At 41.2% G+C, this 20919-nt stretch overlaps 1 protein-coding gene across 3 annotated transcripts in view; it reads right to left on the bottom strand.

Moving 5' to 3' along the window:
- NEK1 (NIMA related kinase 1) overlaps positions 1 to 20919 on the bottom strand; it is a 122511-nt gene that overhangs the window by 85823 nt on the left and 15769 nt on the right. For 2 of the 3 annotated variants that reach the window (XR_012883014.1, XM_075860259.1), the window contains exons 7-13: positions 14510 to 14564; positions 14031 to 14231; positions 10988 to 11057; positions 10719 to 10873; positions 8172 to 8231; positions 7831 to 7896; positions 891 to 938 (exon numbers count right to left, since the gene is read on the bottom strand). Coding sequence is in view for 2 of the 3 variants with exons in the window: in XM_075860259.1 (XP_075716374.1) it covers positions 891 to 938; positions 7831 to 7896; positions 8172 to 8231; positions 10719 to 10873; positions 10988 to 11057; positions 14031 to 14231; positions 14510 to 14564 (655 nt within the window). In the remaining variant the exon portion in view is untranslated. The remainder of the gene's footprint in view (positions 1 to 890; positions 939 to 7830; positions 7897 to 8171; positions 8232 to 10718; positions 10874 to 10987; positions 11058 to 14030; positions 14232 to 14509; positions 14565 to 20919) is intronic. The other variant, XM_075860260.1, reaches the window with a different exon arrangement.

Raw genomic sequence — 20919 nt, 5'->3', positions numbered from 1 at the left:
CATCATTTTGTGTCTTGCCATAAAACCTTAGTGAATACATCACTGACTCAATAGAGCTCAATATAAATGATGCAAGGTGTCAAGCTCAAGGTTACTGTTACTGGAGAACATACAAAGCACCAGTATGTTCAACTATGGCAATTAGGATCTAAGAAGTGTCAGGTTCTGTTCACACTGGCTATATGGCTGTCGTTTTTAACAGGATCCATGATGTATTAGGACAGATCCATTATGATCTGTTATGATCCTTTTTTCCACCATTGACTTACAATGAATCCATCGGGTTTCCTTTTTTTCCCCCCAGGATAAAACAGTGTTTTGCTAATAAAACTATAAAAAAAAAAATAACTGTCTGGCGCCCCCCTTTGGTAGCAGGTGGTTGTGTGGCAACTGGCAGCCTGAGAAAAAGCACCTATGAAAAACGTCAACAACAGGTTTCAACTTTATAAAGTAATGTTAAAAACTAGAATAAAGCACTCATATGTTATGTTAATTAGGGTTCGCTTGAGAGATTATTTTATATCATAAATGCATTTTCACAAATTATATATTTCAAATGACTTTGGTAATATTAGTTAAAAAAAAAACACCAAATTTTTCACCCTGATCTTCAATTATTAAAATGGTCAGTAGGTGATTTATGTTGCTTTGCTGCCCCCTAGTGGAACCACAAGTATTAAACTATGCATTGGACCATAATGAAGCAGGATTACACGGTATAAAGCATAATGAAGGTGAAGGAATTTGCTAGGCCTAAAACGATCGTTTCAGCAACAGGAATTTCCGTACTTTACCTTTGCGCTCTTCTTTAATAACGATGACACATAAAGGAGCATGCTAACATTTAGAGATCAGACTACATGTGTTCACTGATGTAAATGTAAACTCACCCTTTCCTTCTCCAGTCGTCGCATTTGTTCAGCTTTCAGCAGGTTCATCTGAAACGTAGTAATAATGCACATAAACATTTAGTACTGGTCATTCAAATGAAAAAGCATTACCTAGAATATAGAGAATACGTTTCTGCTACTGCAGGAATTGGCAGTAGAAAAAAAAGAATACTGAAAAGAAATGCTTCGAATACGAATTACTTTCGGAACAGATGTAATTTAGTCAAAGTACACAAAGATCTGACTATTACAATGGGATTTGCTAAACATACTCCCCTCTGCTAGATCGTGCGCTACCAAACCATTTTCTATATGGTTAATAAAGAGGAATATAAAAACATCACCTGATGGGACCAGCGTTATGGGGGAAACAGAAATGGAACAGGCAGAGCTTTGAAGAAAAGAAGGGGATGTGATCATGTGCAGAGCCCAATAACAGAAGACCCCACACAGTGCTAGTGAAAGGGATATCATTATGGTAATCTGCCATTCATTGTCAGACTTCGAGAGTAGCTGCCATAATGAAGGAGGCGACAACAATATGGTCTGAAAGTCAACCTGCCTACCAAACCCATCAGTACATTCCTTCCTATCTGGAAATCTAGCCATTATAGAACTAGATTTCCGAATGTTCATTTTCAATGCTCCCAGAATCCGCCCAGCTCTGTACTAGGAACAAATCATATATGAAAACTTGTTAGGTTATAGTACAATGAGATTTGCTTTCATAAAATGGGACAAAGATTTTTTTTTGAAGCAAGTCGGAGTGAAAGTCAGGGTGCAGCAAAAGCCCATTCATAGTTCCCGAGCCGATAACCAATTCGTTTGTGCTAAATTAATGCACGTGGTTCACCTCTGACCCTTCAGGTTTGTCTAATTGTTACATGTAAATGGTTGTCCTTTGAAGTTTCCTAGTGAACTGAATTACAAGTACAAATCAAATTTGCATTCAAAATAGTACGGAAATTGTAATTACGTAAACATCCATCTTGTGCTTGTTAGTATTCTAAAATTTGGGGGATTGTTAACCAGTGGTTTAATATTTAATTTCCATAGAATCATATGATGAGTACATTCTGTTCTATGTGACTGATTTTCTTCCGGTAACTTTCACTACGGCTGTCCTGTTGAATATTCATAAGGGATTGCACTCTTGTCCAGCTATTAGGGCTCATTTAGACGAGCGGGTATCACGTCCGTGTGACGGCTGTTAGAACAACGGCCGTCACACAGACTAATGTACTTCAATAGGGACGTTCACACGACCGTAGTTTCAAGTGTGTCAAGGGTCCGTGAAAAAAAATAGGACATACCCTTTTTTTTTTTGTGCTTCACGCATCCCTTCATAGACTCTAGTCTTTGGAGGGATGCGTGATAACATGTCCCACACAAGGTTGGCCACGTTCTTGTGAACGGAGCCTTAAAGAACACATGATATAGCCGGTAGTTCATCAGGTCACCTGATATATTCTACAGAATCGAATTGGGCAGAGCCATCACTGCAGCTCCAGCCTTTAGACACAAGCTAGCCCTATAAACTTTTTAACCTCAAAAGTAAAAGTTACTATAAAAAATGTCGAAAAGAGAGACTAAAAAAGTAAAATCTCATTTACCTCAATGTCCACGAGGGAATATATTATAAACTGGTGACACATGCACTTTGACATACATTTACGTCATAATCGGTAGGGGGGGAGGGTATGGCGCGGCCTCACGGGCTGAAATACCCTTTCTTATTTTTCCCCTAAAGTAATGGATTCTTGAAATCAATTCTGCAGTGTTGCCTCTTTTTCTGGTCTTTACCGGTATTGTGGGGATCTACAAGTCGGATTACTTGATGCCGGCACCCGCAGTGCCCTGGAGGCCTAGTTCTGCTGTGCTGCCCACATCTCTACTATTTTTGCTAAATATAATTAGCATCGCTGCATCTGTAAAAGTTCCTAAACTACACCACTGCTCATTAATTTCAATACATCACCCAAATCATCGATATTTTGAAAATTCAAAAAAATAAAACTAGTTTGTAATGAATAGGGATTTACAGTTTAGTTAAATAAACCGGATTTGTACTCGTGAACATTGTTTACACATGAATTGAGCCTGGACTTCCATACATTTTTCTCTCAAAGTATCCACCCTTAGCAGTGATCACAGCGGTGCATACGTAGGGCATTTTGTTGGTCAACTTGTTTAAGTTTTACCTTCGATTGCAGCCACTTCTCTTGTAGAAACTCCCAAAGGTGGTTTTGGCTCGTAACTTGCACATTTTAAACACACCTGTCCAGATAATCCCAAAGGAGTTTAATTGGATTGCAATTGGGACTCTGGGTCGGCCAAACCATGGTCAGCAGCTTTTGTCGTTCTTTTGACTGAATATACGTTTTGCAAAGACAAGAGGTATGTTTGGGTCGTTCTCTTACTGTAGTGTCAGACCCCAACCAATAAGACGGGTGCCGGAAGGGATGGCATGGCGTACCAGGATGTTGAGGTAGCACTTGGGAGTCCATGATTTCCTCGATTTTTAGTAAGTCATTAACCGTACCACCAGCGAAACATCCCCAGACCATAACGGAACCCAGAACCTGCTCCATGCTGGACTGTGAGATGAATGCAAGCAGGAAGAACGCACTCGCTTGTCGCACAACAAACAAACTTTCACCTCTTGTAGCCAAGCACCTCAAACTTTTATTTGTCCGAGAATAGAACCTACTTCCACGGACAAGTGGTCCAGCCCTTTATTTGTTTTTAGCCCACAATAGCCTCTTTTTTTTTATTAATGGGCCTAAGCAATGATTTTCAGACTGCAATGCATCCCTTGGCCACTGGCTACAAGGAAACGTTTGACAATCGCGATTGACACGCTTTTCTCTCTCATTTCAGTCACAGCATCACGCATCTGACAAGCCTGTCCCATCTGGAACACACTCTGATAAATTAGTCCTGTTTTATGGTCACTAGAGGTTGTCCAGGTTGTGGTCGATCCCATACACTCTTGTTTTTGGTGTATCTTTTGAGGGTACACTGCACGCCACCAAGAGAAACCTTCTCCAGCCAAGCAATTTCCCTGCAGACTATGCCCTGCATTTCGCCAAGCAACTATGGCAGATCGCTTATTGATTGATAACTCATTCCTGAGAGCCATTTCCGAGACTATTTTGCACGCTTTCACAAGTTTACACGGCAACACAGTGTCACAATAAAAGGCGAACACCGAAGTTGTTTCACTGTGTACAGTAGGGATTTAGAAACCTGTGTAAGAGAGAAACTGACTTTGTTGCCCATAGCAACCAGTCAGAGCACGGCTTTCATTTCATATTCTGCTCTTGAAAAATGTAAGCTGTGCTGTGATTGGTTGCTATGGCCAACAAAAGCACTCTCTTTTAGGCTATGTTCACACAGAGTTTTTAGCAGGTGGAATTTCTGCCTCAAAATTCTGTTTGGAAGTTTGAGGCCGATTTTTGCAGCGTTTTTCGCGCCACGGGCATAAAACGCAGTGAAATACACTTTCCCTGCCTCCCATTGATGTCAATGGGAGGTCAGAGGCGTAAACGCCCGAAGATAGGGCATGTCCCTTCTTTCTCCCGCGAGACAGTTTTACCACTCGCGGGAAAAAGACGCCTCCGCCTCCCATTGAAGAGGCGTTGGGAGGCATTTTCGGGCCGTTTTTGACGAGTTTTGCAGCACGGTTTCCGCATCAAAAAACTCTGTGTGAACATAGCCTTAGGCCCCATGCACACGACAGCAAAAAACCTACGTTTTTGCGGACCGCAATTGTGGTCCGCAAAAACGCAGCCATTCACTTTCATTGAACACTGACACCTTTCCGTAGCACTACGGAAGGGTGTCAGTGCCGTGGAAATGTTCCGGGAATTATGGAACATGTCCGTTCTTTCGCATTTTGCGGGCCGTGCTCCCATACTTTGTATGGGAGCACGGCCCGAAAATGCGGCTGTCAGTCAGCGGCCGGCCGTGCCCGCAATCGCGGGCCGTGATTGCGGGCACGGTCGTGTGCATGGGGCCTAACACAGCTTTTACAGCCCTGCTTCTTCAAAAACAACAGTTTTCAAGGATATTTATATAAATAATGTATAAACACGATGCATGCGAATGCTGAAAGTGTTGAAAACAGATAAACAAATTTCTGTGCAAAACACATGTATCACCTTCATCCTTTACAGAGAATTTGACGGATCTGGGGGTGTATTGAAATTAACGAGCAGTAGTGTATTCCAACAATGTTATTTAACCCGTAGGGTGAATGCCGTAAAATACGATGGTCTTAATCATATTGAACAACAGAATAAGTTAAAATGTTGTTTGTAGCGCACGCTGAACGCTGTAAAAAACGAAAACCCAAAAAACAATGGAGGAATCTGCGTTCTTTTTTTTCCATTCCATCTCACAAAGAATTCTTTTTTTTCTTCAGTTGTTCAGTACATCAAATGGTACAATAAATGGTGTTGTTAAATACTACACTTGTCCCACAAAAAACAAGCCCTCATACGGCTATGTAGACTAAAAAGTTAAAAAGTTATAGCTTTTGGAAGACGGGGAGGAAAACACTAAAATATATCAGTTGGGGAGGTGTCCCTACACAGACTGGCACTGTCCAATCACCGCTGGCAGATTAAGACTGTAGGGACATGCCCCGTCCACAAGGGGAATGATAACACCAAGTTTAACTTTCTTCACAAATTTCTAGGAGCAATAACTGAGGAATGCACAATGAAGAGTTCTAAGAAATTATGTTCAAGTATGGTTATTTCATGGGAATACAAGTATTTCCTAAAATAGACAAGTCAGGACAGGTGACAGGTCCTCTTTAAACAGTCCTTTAGTTCAGTCATTTCCATCTCCGCAAGCTATAGATATACATAGATACTTAACCCAACTATCTATGACGTGTTTTAAGAAAAGGTTTCCACTTAGGAGACTATACAGTTTAAGTGGATTATATGATGGTGAAACGAGAGGTACAAAATTAGGAGTCAAAAGATAAATTGTCCTCATATACGGTTTGTGGAAAAATGCAAAGTGGGTGGTTCCAATAATGGAGGAAGAAGTATGAAGTAAGTGAGGGCATTGCCAATTTCAATTTAGGAAAATGGTATGGATTCTGTGTGCACATTGTGTGACAAAAGACAATATAAAAGCATGTATTGCCTATTAATAGCAGAGTGCTATCTCCGCAAACCCCAAAGATAGTGAATGGAGCAGTGGCCAAGCACACGCAGTACCACTCCATTCAAATAGGGCACACAGGGACCCCTGTTCTCGGGATCTATGGGGGTCCGAGTGTTAGCACCCCAGACATTTATTGCATATTCTGTGTATAAGTGATAAACAATGATTATGGGAAAACTCCTTTAAGGAGGCAGGTGGGGGGGGGGCATGATAGTGGAGAGAGAGAGAGAGGCATTTTTCTGTAATAAGATATATTACAAAGTATCTGATCTTCAGTTGATTTATGGAAAGTTATTTTATAATTAGAGTTACACTTTCATAGTGTATTTGTAAATAAGCCAGACAACCCTTTAATTTCTCTGCGGTGTTCATCATTTACAGCAGGCCCTAACTTTCCTTAACTGAGGCTCCTGTAACAGTCGACGTGAGCCACTTTAACTGCTGGGTACCACAGAACCTGAAATGCCTACTTCCCTAGTAGTAACCTAGTAGTATCCTACCCTCTTGACTGTCAAATTATTTTAAAAGCAAGTGGTTCCATCCACTGAGAAGGAAAGTATTCTCCATTGCATTAGAGATTATGGGATACATGGTATTTTGTTCTCAGTAGTAAAGAAAAGGCATCGTAGCCTGTTCTCATGATGCACATTTGGCAAGGCTGTCTTAAAGGCTATGTAAACCTTTGAAAGAGTTTTTTTTTTAATAAAAAAAGTTTTACCAGTATGTTTTATGCAACTTTATAATTAGTTTTCATTAAAAATTCAGTTTACTTTTTGAGCTACAGCTGCTTTGTATTCTGTAACAGAGCAGCTGTATCGTGCGCTGAAAGCGGTATCCGTCAGATCTCGAGACTGACGGTTTCAGTGACAGCGGGTCCTGCGAGTCTCTTACAAGCAGGATCGAGCTGTTATCGATCACCTCTAAGTTCATAACTTAGAGGTGATAGATTACAGGTGGATCCTGTGTGTCAGAGACACAGGACCCGCTGACACTGAACAGGTCAGTCCCGCGGACCTGGGTCGGTACAGAATTCAGAATAAAATACAGTTGCTCTGTATACAGAATACAGAGCAGCTGTATCTCAAAAAGTAAAAATAATTTTTAATAAAAACTAATTATACAGTTGCACAAAACAACATTTTTATTAAAAACAAAAATAAATAAATAAAAAAACGCTTTCAAAAAGGTTTACACACTGGTAGACCCATGCCATGGGAGGGCACCTGGCAACTATTTGTTCTAGCACCTTCACAACACATAGCCATTTATCAGTATGTAGAGGGTTGCCAGTAAAACAATATCTCAGGGCAAACTCCTCCTTAGGATTTATATTCAGTTCTATGGAGTGCATATTTTTAAAGAAGGTAGTAAACAAATAGCTGGGAAAAACGGTTCCATTTTATTTTTTCCCCAAGGTCCAGGACTAAATCACATCTAGGTTTTTAATAAATGAAATCTTTGTTTATATTTCCTACGGATTCCTCACTATAAAAAATAAATTAACTTATTGCAGCTAGAAATAATGCTTGGTCAAGTTTCCAAGATTTCAGGGTGCACAGCATAAGGACTGTCGGCCTAATACAAGTGGAGAAGGGGGAGAGAAACAGACCGCTAGAAATATATAAAAAAAAAAAGTGTATATAACAGTGCAGTTGGGGACAGTCCGAAAATGACAGATCAATTATAGGTTTCAATATAAATTGTAATATTTTTACAGATTGTGAGTCACATATTGCTCTGCGTGGGAAGTTCATACCTGTTCTCTCTGTCTCTTCTCTTTTTCAAGCTGTCTAATATCTAGTCTTTTTTTCTTAGCCACATCCTGCAAAACATTTAAGTACAAATATTTTATCACACACCAGGATGACGGACATTCCTAGTAAGGTTAGTGTCATTAGGATCAGCAAGAAGAATATGGTTAGAGGGCGAGAGTGGGAAGAAACAAGGAGGAAAGGTTTCGAGGTTTGAGTTTGTTCCTGTACTAGAGCGCGAGCATTGGAACAGCTTGCACCATAAGCTGCACTGCTGATCCCTCCAGCTCTGTACCAGTTGCTTTGTGATTTTTTTTTCAAGATGGCAGAACGGGCAGCTCTATACCTCAAACATTTTCCTCCTTTCTTCTACTGGATGCATTTTCTTCATTGGCACTGCTGGGGCCTGGACAAAGAGTGAAACTGCAAATTAGAATACTCAGTAAAGCCAACCAAGACCCACAGTGCGCCGCCAAGCATAAAGTGGAGCTCTCGTACAAAACTTAGAACATTTATGTACAATTACTGATACTCAAACCATAATCGTTCCTACATGTCCTATAACTAAACATGATGTTTACATCATATACATGCACTAATATTTTACAACCTAATTGTAGCAAGAAACCTTATTTACCATATATACAACGTTCCACATAGGAAATTCTTAGAAACAATGCGATTAATGACATTTGATGGCTACTAAATTTTGCCTGGTTAGAAACACAATGCTACTACTAGAAAGTCTCATTAAATGGGTTGCCAGCTTTACACAAACCTTTTGAATGTAATAGAGTGGTATCCCCACTCAGGACCCTCTTCTATTAGCCAGATAGTAGGGAACTCTTTGAAGGATCCGGATTGTCTATATATTGAATAGATGGTCAGTTCCTATCTCTTGGCAGCATAGTAGACAAATGGTAGGCGGCTGTAAGCGTGGCTATATAATTGATGGGCACTCCTGAGTCGGCATGAACGGCCTTTAGTCTACTGGGGTACGAAAACTCAGGGGACAATTGGAAGGTGGTCATGTAACGAGTGGAGGGCTTTGGGGTCTGAGCAATCAGTTCATCCATTTGCTATGTCAAGACAATCTCTTTAGGGTCATGGGGTCCATCCAATTCTTTCTGCACAGAATAACCAATTTAGCGGCTTATAGAAGGTGACGGTTGAGGGAGCGTTTATATGCAGATAGGGGCATGCGGAATATAAAGAGTAGGGTCGCCGGCACCATACATAATGCCACCAACTGAACCGCAGGGCCAACAGTTATCAGGGATGGATTGGTACCATTTATAAAAGGCCACAGGGAAGCATGAAGAATTTTAAGCTCTCTGCTGTCCTGCAGGCCATTATCAGGACATTTCTGTAGCTGAAGAGAGCAATTCTGATACTAACATTATTCCCGAACATATTATTAGAGTATAGACGAAGCTTCACTTACTAACCCTCTCATGACTGGTGGCATTTTGGGCCTTGATGCCCAGAGAAATATTTTTTCTTTTTATTGATAAACATATAGGGCCTTCTTCCTGTTCCTAATTGGAGCTGAAATCTTTTTACTTTGTAAGTCTTACAAGGTGAAAAATAGGTAAAAACAGGGAAAAAATATTTTCTCAAATTTTCTTGTAAGGTAGTTTGATCAATCAATAATATATTGTCTTGTATGTATGATGCTGCTATACCGCAACGAGAACAAAGACCCAATTTTAGTATTGAGCGCTCTGTTCAGGAGTGTTCAAAGACAAGAAACTGATATTTTGCAGTACAGGATTGGGCTGTTAAAATGACAGCTAGTTCCAGTTGATGGCAATGATTGAGGGAATTACAATGCCATAAAACAGAATGTAAAAAGGCTGAGAATGCCACATTTGCGCTTTAATTAACGCGGGGCAAGTGGGAAGGGGCTAATAAATCATTGCTTTTAGCCAAATGTATGTCTTGTACGGTGTAACAGCTTCTCTGTCTTCCAATGTCACTCTGACAGGAGGAGGATTTTGTACAGCATTTTTACGATCACATCCTCGATGTGAATCTTATAGGAATGAATAAAGAAACGGACTTCCTGTCGACACATGAGACGCTGTGGTAGTTGGAGAGTCCTATTGCTGGTCACATGACACCGCTAAGGACCAGAAGGGAGTGGTTAATACTAATACAGCCACTGGTAAGAAGATTACCTTCACCACAATTTACATAATGTGCCCGTCCAATGGGCCAGAGAATAAAAAAATGTTGTGGGAGTGCTTTTTTTAAAGTGTACCACAGTTTATAGAAAACTTCTTAGATGTTGAAGGAACACATCAGATGGTATCGGTAGAGGTCTATGCACGGTGTCCCCCGCTGATGGCTAGAATCAAGATGCGGCGATGGTCTGTGCCTGCCAAGTGCCTGGAGTTCTGACTAAGGCCTCATGCACACAACCGTAGCCGTGTGCACGGCCGTGATTTTCCGGTCGGCCGGCAGCGGACTGTCAGCCTCAGGCCGCCCGCAAATCGCAGGACATGCACATGGCCGCCGCCATTGTTTTCAATGAGCCCGGACCGCAGAAGACGGCCGTAATAAGACATGCCCGTTCTTTCTGCGGTCCGGGCTCCCGGGCCGTGCAAAGACCGCAAAAACTACGGTCGTGTGCATGGCCCCATAGAAATGAATAGGGCCGCAATTCTCCCGTGGATTTTCGGGAGAATTGCGGCCGCAAAAACACGTTCGTGTGAATGGGGCCTAAGATGAGCGCTTAGCTGGCACAGAACTCTCCACGGCCCCTTATCTTACAGTGCATATCTCTATGACCTCTAAGACTATTATTTTTATAGCTGGAGGTACCCGTAACATTTCCAATACCATAGGACACACATTAAATATCGATTGAAACATATTAATGCATTCTTACCTGTTTGTGTTTGATCTGTGGCTTTCTCTCATAAGACTTCTTAGCAGCATCTACAGACTTTTTGACAGTTAAAGGCACTCCGTACTTAGCAGCAGCTTTTGTGATTTTCTGGGCAGGAGGAGACGCTGATGGTGTCACTTGTGCTGGTCTTTTGGCTTATTTTAGAAAAAAACATGCATTGTGGATAATTCAAAAGCAAAGGCATTTTTATTAAACGAAGAGTCAACATGAAAAGTCATTAAAACATTGTTATTCTGAATTTTGCTTACCAGCTACGGCTTGGCCAACAGGTTTAGGCGGATTCAAAACGGCTCTCATCCCAAACTCTTCAGCAATAAGCTAATAAAATAACAATGAAAATTTGTACATAAATACAAAACAAACGTTGGAATTTTCTGTGCACGGTTTGAAAAACCTCATCCCTTTTTCCTTTACCTATTGACTTTCTTGAATACTACAAGTACATGAAGTAAAAAACTAAAATCTTTAAGAAACAATATGCCACATTTTGTGGCTAAGCCATGTGGATTGTTATTTCAAAAAAACCGACATGTCAGAAGAGCTAACAGATCGTCTTTAACACAACAAACATTGTCATGCGCTTTCTGACAAGGAACTGAAAGTACAGACACAAGGTATTTAAGATGGTGTACTGCGCCATGACATTTGAACCCATATGTACATATGCAGTTATGCTTGGTAAAGTCCTATGCGGAATACACTGCCCAATGTAAGCCCTGGAGTTACTCCATCTCTCCTGAGATGGTGGAGGATCCCAATCTCCAATTCTGAACTCTTCTTCCCATAAAAGTCTATTGTCATCCTCTCTACAGAGGTAGTACATTTTAAAGTAAATGTACACTTTATGGATAGCACAATATCAGAGGGGGTATCCCATGGCCTCAGTTTCCCAGTTAGCAGGGTATAGTTAAATGTTTGCGAGTTACAGGATTTGTTTATGCTTAGAAAATGGTATTTCAGCTAAACTGCAATACCACACACAACCTGTGGACAGGTGTGGCGCATGTTTTTCTGATCCTGGACACCGCCTTTAAGTCTTAAGGTTCCCTTTGAAATACAGATTTTAGTTGCTCAGTTTTGGCTCAGAAAACATAGCATCGTTCACAGCATGCAGGAATTCTTACACAGAAAAATGTAGTTGTGTATTTTGGGACTTCAAAACCAATAAATTAGAACTAGTTCGATAATTCCATCATCCTGATACAGTGATTTCCATCTCATTAGTAGTAATCCAGTGACCAGTCTGAAAAACCATCATCTAAGGCTTCGTTCACATCTGCGTCAGGGCTCCGTTCAGGGGTTCCATCGGAGCTTTCCTTCGGGGGAACCTAAGAACGGAACCCTGACTGAAACGGAAGAAATACCGCAGTAGACTACGGTATTACTTCTGTCAAAACTATGGAACCCTTGCACAATGGAGACAAAAGGAAACCATTTGAACCGGATCGGTCACCATTGAAAACAATGGTGATGCAAACGGAAACCTATGGTTTCCATTTGTTTCAGTCAGGGTTTCTTTGATGGGTTCCCCTGATGGAAAGCTCCGATGGAACCCCTGAACAGAGCCCTGACGCAGATGTGAACGAAGCCTTAGTTTGCTTCTTTAAGTCACAGACAAGGAACCGCACAAGGTCTGTTATTTTATTCACATTTGTCTTGGCCTTGAGTTCATGCAGGTTAAAAAGCTTCCTGGCATTCAAGGATGGTTTATTAGTTAATAATAAACTAGTGGCCTAGAGTGGTTTAAGGGCTAATCAAAGTATTTATTATATGATTATATTATAATATTTACTCCTAGATGGGTCCAATGTAGTAAAAAGGGTAACGGTAATAACCTTAGTTGCATAGGATAGCAAAGGTGTTAAATGGGTTTTTGGGTACTGTAATATAGATGGCCTATTCCGTAGCATAGACCATTAATATGTGATCGGTGTGTGTTCAACTCCTGGCAGCCTCAGTGACCAGCTGCATGAAGGGCACATAGCTAAGCATTTGGTTGTCATTGTGTCTGGAACTGCAGATCACAGAAGCTGAGAGTTGGGCCCCCCACCAGTCAGATATTGATGGCCTGCCCTAAGGGTATCTGGTGTTTTAGTCTCTTCTTCAGGGTAAAAGCTGTACTGTAGTGACAATAAGCGAATGCAGTTAGCCGCTCTTACAATTTATTCACACGAACGTTGAATACGTCAGTGTCATGGCCGTTAGAACAATGGCCGTCACATGGACGCATGTATTTCAATGGGGCCGTTCACACGGCTGTTGTTTCAACTGACCATGTGAAGGGTCCGTTGAAAAATAGAACATGTCCTATTTTCTTCGTTTTCATGCATCCCTCCATAGACTCAAGTCTATGGGGATCTGTGAAAACAAGTCTCACACGGGTGAAACTAGGACGTAAAAAACTGCTGTTTTTCATGTCTGAGTTTCTCCACATTCGTGTGAATAAGGCCTTAAGCTGATCTCGTTCATCTTCCTGTTTCTCATAGAATTCAGTACAGGGCAGGCGATAGAGAGGACACAGAACAACTTTTTCGAATTAATATATTCTGCCCAAGTGACGATCAACAATACGGAATGTTGATCGGTGCTCATTTGCCACAATCAAATGGAGCAATGATCGCAAGTATTGTTAATTAATTTTAATACAATCATTCATCTTTATACATTTTGCATCTTGTCAGCAGCACATCCTCTGTTTACACTGGAAATTTAGCCGTCACCAAGCGACTTTTTCTGTCCGCATAAAAGATGCTATCGACCTTAAACGGGTTTTCTAGTTATAAGAAATTGATGGCCTATCCTCAGGATAAGCCACCAACATCTGATCGGTGGGGAGTCCGGTCATGTGAGAGGTGCCTCCCCTTCATTCCAGTCACAGCTCGTACTGTGAATTGCCAACACACTTGTAGCGGCATTTCACTGTATTACAGCCTTCTCATATTGAAGCGAATGGGAGAAGGCTGTGATACTGTGAACCGCCGCTACATGTGTGTCGGCAATTCACGGTACGAGCTGTGACTGGAATGAAGGGGAAGCACCGCTCACATGAGCGCCGCAGTCCGTTTAAAACAGTTGATCGGTGGGGGTGTCGTGAGAATCCTGAGAATTGACCATCAATTTATTTAACACTGGGAGCAGACGAGTTTATGCTAGTCTGTCTTTGCTAACATTTTTGGATATAGGAGAAGGAAGAATTTCAGGACATCAAAGTTACAGATTAAATACATTTTGACGTCTAAATATAGTTCAAGTCTACAAATATCTTAGTATGTGCACACATTACATATTTACCTGTGGGGATAAAAACTTTTCAATGCGTTTAAATATAAAAGACTTCACCAATATGGAGTTGACAGATGGACGATCCCTGGGATTCCTCTTAAAAAGCATAGAAAGTAAATTGCGGAGATCATATGAATAATGCACAGACACTGGAGGGTACGATCCTCGAATGATCTTCAAAACTAGGTTTTTCATGTTACCAGCTTCAAACTGAAAAAAACAGCAATGTATCATAAGACATAGAACTATAACCAACAAAAATATGATAATACTCGTTTGCCATCAGAAATACTGGGCAGACTATACAAAAGAGTTGTAAAACACTTCCTATTTACCATTATTGAACCAACACGTGGCAGCGGATGTGGAACGGTTATAGAGTAATTTCCTACTGCCAGAAAGTAGCAATACAATACAACATTCTAACACCAAAAAACATCAACACCGTAAACATTACATCTCTCCATTAACCTTTTATTGTTACTTACCGCATGTTTGAGAGTGCACATTTCATACAGGACACATCCCAGTGCCCAAATGTCACTGAAAAAGGAAAACAAACACTGAACTGTGATATCAAAATGATTCTAAGGTGATGCGCAGCTGCTATAGATGTATGTTAACAACGTGAGAGCTACAAATACGCACACTGTCCTTATAAATGTATTAGGAATTTTGCTGTTCTTATTAGTCACTGACTAACTGTCCAATAGCAACGATCCGTGTCTAAACTTCCTCTCCCTGACATCACATCCTGCCGCACACCCGCCCTGACCATCTCTGTTGGAGTTCGAGAGGCGTTCAGAGTGGTTTTGTGCAGGAAGAGAGAGAGAAAAAGTTTAAAAAAACCGAACTTTTTTTCTGCTTCCCACTACCCACTGCATCCATTACCCTCTCCTGTTCCCTTCCTCTTTGTGGTCCTTCCACGTTTTTGGTCAGTGATCTCCTACCACTGACCACTCTTAGTCTTCAGGGCCAAATTTCTTGGTCCCTGGGGAATATTTGTTCCTTTTTTTCTTTATAAAATATATAAAACTAATTTTAAAAAAAATGTAAAAGAAAAAAAAAAAGACAAAAATTTAGACAATTTAACTGGTTCGTTTACTATTTCGGGTTAATTAGTGTCAGGGAATAGACAAAAAGCGTAGTTAGGTGTAGCGTCAGGGACTTCAGCGTCAGGAATCGGTCACCGTAGTTAGGTTTAGTGTCAGGAAAGCTCGGAATAATCTAGATCGGTTTAGTGTCAGGGAATCGTCGCCGCAGTTAGGTTTAGCGTTAGGGAAGTTCACATAAAATCTAGTTAGGTTTAGTGTTAGGAACCCTCGCCCTAGTTAGTTTTAGTGTCAGGGAAGTCCACTTGTTCTCTAAAAACAAAACAAAATAAAAACACGATTTGCGCTAGTTTAGGTAGCAGCCTATTGCTCCCAGTTCGGGATTTTTTTTGCTGTATACATTTTGTCCAAGCACAACAAACATGTCCGAAATATTCTTTTCTTGCCTGCGACACAGACTCGTCGGATGGTGAGACTCTGTTTTATTTGTCGACCTCCTCATCCAGTGATGAAGAGGAGGGACCCCCTAGGAGACGCCCCAGGACCACCACCACAGTTACATAGTTTGTACGGTTGAAAAAAGACACATGTCCATCAAGTTCAACCAAGGGATGGGAATGGGAGAAGTAAAAAATTTTTACACATAGGAGCTAATATTTTTTTCTTCTAGGAAATTATCTAATCCTTTTATAAAGCCATCCACTGTCCATGCTGTGACCAGCTCCTGCGGTAGGCTATTCCATAAATTCACCGTTCTCAAAGTAAAGAAGGCTTGTCGCCTCTGCAGGTTGAACCTTTTTTTCTCCAGACGGAGGGAGTGCCCCCTTGTTTTTTGAGGGGGTTTTACATAAAACAGGATTTCACCATATTTTGTGTATGTGCCATTCATATAAGTTAATCATGTCCCCCATAGTCATCTTTTTTCAAGGCTAAATAGGTTTAGTTCTTTTAATCTTTCCTCATAACTTAGATTCTCCATGCCCCTTATTAGCTTCATCGCTCTTCTTTATATATTTTCCAACTCCAGGGCATCCTTTCTATGAACTGGAGCCCAGAACTGGACTGCATATTCTATTTCAAAACTGTTTTTATTGATTTTTCTCCAAAAATTACATACAAAAATATGTCATTCAAAATGATAACATGTTGTACAGAAAATTCACATCCATCAGGAATCACATTTGGATTTTCATCATTGCAGGAAATGAGTGTGATAACATATCTTGAGCAGTGTAAATTCCATTAAGAATGTGGAACATATATTGATTTACATATCTTCTGATCAACAAGAAGGGAGGGAAAGGGGAGGTACGGGGGGGGGGGGGTAGGAAGGTGGACTGGTGTTGTTGAATTTAGCGAACATAGATGTTATTTATGATATTGATGAAGGCAAAGTATTCTAATCCCATTGTGTATGATATAGTAACTACTTTCCTACAATTACTCTTACCTAGTTCAAATTGAAGTTGCCCGGTCTTTCCATGGTCCCCATATTTTTAGATACTTCTTTCTAGTTAGCAGTTCCCAATGTGCCAGTTCCTCTAGTCTTTCTAATTCTGATACCTTGTTCACCCAATGACTCAACTGTGGGGGTTCTGTTGATCTCCAGCAACTTGGTATTAATAGCTTAGCTGCTGTGAGCAACAGGGTTGGAAGACAATGCTTCTTGGGGGTAAAACTGGGTGTCGGTTTCCACAATAGGATTAACTCAGGTGTTAAGTGTAAGTTTGTAGAGCAAATGTTATTCATTTTCTGTTCTATTTGCTGCCAAAAAGGCACAATAAGGGGGCATGTCCACCATATGTGTAAATAAGTACCTCTTGAGGTGTTACATCTCCAACACCGGTCCGTAACTTCTTGATCAATAGCATGTAGGACCACAGGCGTCTTATACCACCTAGTTAACAGTTTGTAGGAGCTTTCCTGTATTCTAGTACACCTAGAGAAACCTAATGCGTTAGACAGTATGAATCTAATTTCGGGCTCGGTCAATGATATATGGAGGTCTGTCGACCACTTTTCCATATAGCTTGGAGTCGGTGGGCAAGTCAGTGAGATCAGATGATTATATGAGGTAGATAGTATCTTACGCTGGGGTATAGAGCTCATGAGCATCTTATCTAACCAATTCTGAGGAGATGTTTGGATGGGTAGGGAGTTAAGCATAGCCGTGCAACATTTCATAAAAGTGTGTTTAAAGAGGAAATCACGAGACTTTATTCCTAATTTATCAAATACCGTGGGGACACTTCTCTGCGGAGTATCAGTCATCAGGACGGAAACTTTCATGTGGTGTGGTATGTCCCACGGATCTGGTATTAGTGTAGAATCCCGATGTACATAGCAAGGCACTAAACGTAAAGGCATATGTGGTGAAGGCATCCCGAGCAAGTTCAATCTATTATGTGTGTCTTGCCACACTAGGATGGTTCCCTTTAAAAGAATGCTAGAGTATTGGTCAAGGTGTGAACTTTTGGCGAGACTCCACAGGGCCCTCTGTTCCCAGCTAAGCATAAGAGTATTCTCTACTTCCGTATAAAGAGAAGTCTGAGAGGGATGTTGCAGCTCAACCCATCTATTCAAGTGATTAGCAATATAATATGTGTGTATGTCGGACAGTCCCATACCTCCCATTTTAACCGAGTTAATCAGTTGTGTGTGCCTCTGTCTTGGTCTGTTCTTGTTCCATAGAAAATTCGAGAATATACGCTTTAGGGAGAGGAAGAATGATTTTGGTAGCCACAGTGGTAACGTCTGAATCAGGTATAAAATTTTTGGGACTATAAAAGTCTTTAGGAAATTTTTCCGCCCCATCCATGACATAAACGGGAACTTCAAGGAATCTAGTTGACGTTTAATAGCCGCTACTAGAGGTATATAGTTGAGGGTATACAATTGTGATGGGCAATTAGAAATGGTAATGCCTAGGTACGAGATTGATGTAGAAATCCATCGAAACTGAGATGTTCCCGTCACCGCGGCAACTACCTGTTGAGGTACAGAGACATTAAGGATCTCAGATTTACTATAGTTAATTTTAAAATTAGATATTGCACCAAATTCCGTATAAGCTTGTGTTATGTTCCGAAGGGAGACAGACGGCTTAGTCACCAACAGTAGCAGATCGTCCGCAAAGGCAGCCGTTTTATGCGTGAATTGACCTATCTTCAGGCCAGCTATATTGTCATCTTGGCGGATCCTTTGTATCAAGGTCTCCATCACCATCACAAACAGTGTAGGTGATAGAGGGCATCCCTGCCTAGTACCATTTGAAATTTGAAAGGAATCCGACAATATGCCATTTACTCTGACTTTAGCACTCGGATTATGATAGAGTGTCAATATAGCTTGTATGAATTCAACAGGGATCCCAAATTTTGACAAGGTAGCTACCATATATTGCCAGCTCACCCTGTCAAAAGCCTTTTCGGCATCTGTGCTAAGTAGTGCCATTGGGGTGTGTGTCGAGCGAGCGTGTTGAACTAACCGAACTACTCTTGTAGTATTATCCTTACCCTGACGCCCTCCCACAAATCCCATTTGTTCTGGGCCAATGAGTTTGGGCAGAAGCTTCCCCAATCTAGTCGCCAAAGCCTTTGCCCACCATTTCAGATCCATGTTTAGTAAAGATATAGGTCTATAGCTACCACATAGTGCTGGATCCTTCCCGTCCTTTGGGAGGACTGTGATGTGAGCTTCCAAAGATTGGCGAGTCAATTGAGCTCCCCCCATCAATGAGTTACACATAGATGTGAAATGGGGCAACAGAATACCGCTAAATGTCTTAAAGTACTGAATCGTATAACCATCTGGGCCAGGACTTTTCCCGGATGGTATTGTTTTAAGAATTTTATGAAGTTCTTCTGTGGTAAAGGGTGCAGTAAGCGCTAGTTGATCTTCCTGTGTGAGTTGAGGTAAGCTAAGTTTATCTAGAAACTTTCTAGTGCTATCCCCCAGGTTACCCTGCGGACTATCCCCACCTTTAAGATTATATAGGCCATGGTAGAAATGAGTAAAGGCCTGTGCTATGTCCTTCGATTCAGTAGCTCTAACACCTGAAGAAGTCAGGATCTCAGAGATAAAAGATTTCTCATGTTGTTGTTTAAGCAGTGCAGCCATGATTCTGTTGCCCCTTTCCCCATGCGCATAGTGTTTAAATTTGGTATAGTGAAATGTTTTAGCAGCTTTTATATTCAAGGCATTTTTAACCTCTTCCCTTAACGCCCCAAGCTCAACCTGGGCTGCGGCTGCTTTCGTACGTTTGTGAATAGTCTCAAGCGTAGATATTCTCGAGAACAGATCGTTCAGTATTGCTGACCGTTGTTTTTTGATATGTGAGCATAGCGATATCAGTTCTCCTCGTATTACTACTTTATGCGCTTCCCATCTAATAACATCCGATAAATCCGGAGAGGAATTTATATCAAAATATTTCTGATTATCCTGTATCGCAGAGGAATGTTGGGGGTCACTCAAAATCGTATTGTTCAACCTCCACAGTCTGTCTCCCCTCGGAACACTATTTAGCTTCATAGATACAAACACCGGTGCATGATCAGAAAGGAGAAGGTTTCCTATTCCTGCCGACAGAACCATCGGGAGGAGACTATCCGACAACAGAACATAGTCTAATCTAGTATATACATTATGTGCTGCAGAGTAATAAGAGAAATCGTTTGTGGTGGGATATAGAAGTCTCCACGCATCAGTGACCTGTAGGTCTCTAAGTACCCTGTGGAGTCTCGATCCAGCTTGATGGGTTATTTTAACCTTGCCAGTGGAATCTATAATGGGATTAAGTGGGATGTTAAAGTCCCCGCCTATAATTCTAGCACCTTCCGCAAACAACTTAAAATTCTCTAAGGTCTGAATAATCCACGATATCTGATCCGTATTGGGTGCGTATAAGTTGGCTATAGAGAACAAATCTGTACCAATGTGAGCTTTTATAAAAAGATATCGACCATCAGGGTCTTTCTGCATTGACAGTAATTTAAAAGGTAAGTTTTTCCGTATCAAAATACTCACTCCTCTGCTAGCAGTAGAGTAGGTGCTATGAAAGGCATTTGAGAAGATAGCCCTAGATAGTTCCATAGTTTTATTATGCTTGTGATGTGTTTCCTGGAGAAGGGCTATATCAGTATTATCTTTTTTCAATTGTTGGGCAATCTGGTATCGTTTACGTGGAGTATTCAGACCTCGAACATTATACGATGTTATCTTAATATCAGACATGGTGAAAGATAGTATACATCAGCATATATGTCATAACAGTATTCAGAACACCAGTAGGAGGGGGGGGGGGTTGTAATACAGGGAAGAGTGAGATTAAAGTAAAGGTATGTACTGCCCCAATGTATAGAGCATGTACCTGGGGAGGGGGGGGGAGTTAACTGTTAACAACAGTTGTGTAGTTGGCATAACCCGCATGCCAGCCAAAACCCAAGTAAGAACAGTGCAAAACAATAAGAAGCGATAGGATAGAATCGCCCACAATAGCAACAATAAAGTCACATCAAAGTATACTCTATTTCTTGATCTTCTCCAGCTACAGTGACTAGCTCCTACTCACGAATCCAATTCGAAAGGAGAGGTGACGTCCGTCAATCCGAATGCTGGAGCCGTGTGGAGAACAGTCCCCGCAATATTGGCAGTACCTTTCAATTTTCCATCGCTCCAGATCTTAGCGCCGGCTTTTTATTCTTAGGCGATTTCAGTTTCCCCACCACTTTCCACGGCATAGGTTCCAGCAATGGAGGTAATTTCAGCTCCGGAGGTACCATCATCCACGGCGAGATTTCCATAGGCGGTATACCCAGGGTTTCCCATGCATGGGTCAGGTCCTC

Source organism: Rhinoderma darwinii, chromosome 1, assembly GCF_050947455.1.
Source record: "Rhinoderma darwinii isolate aRhiDar2 chromosome 1, aRhiDar2.hap1, whole genome shotgun sequence".
NCBI lineage: Eukaryota > Metazoa > Chordata > Amphibia > Anura > Rhinodermatidae > Rhinoderma > Rhinoderma darwinii.
The sequence above is the reverse complement of the archived record's forward strand: the minus strand, read 5'-3'. Positions and strand labels throughout refer to the sequence as shown.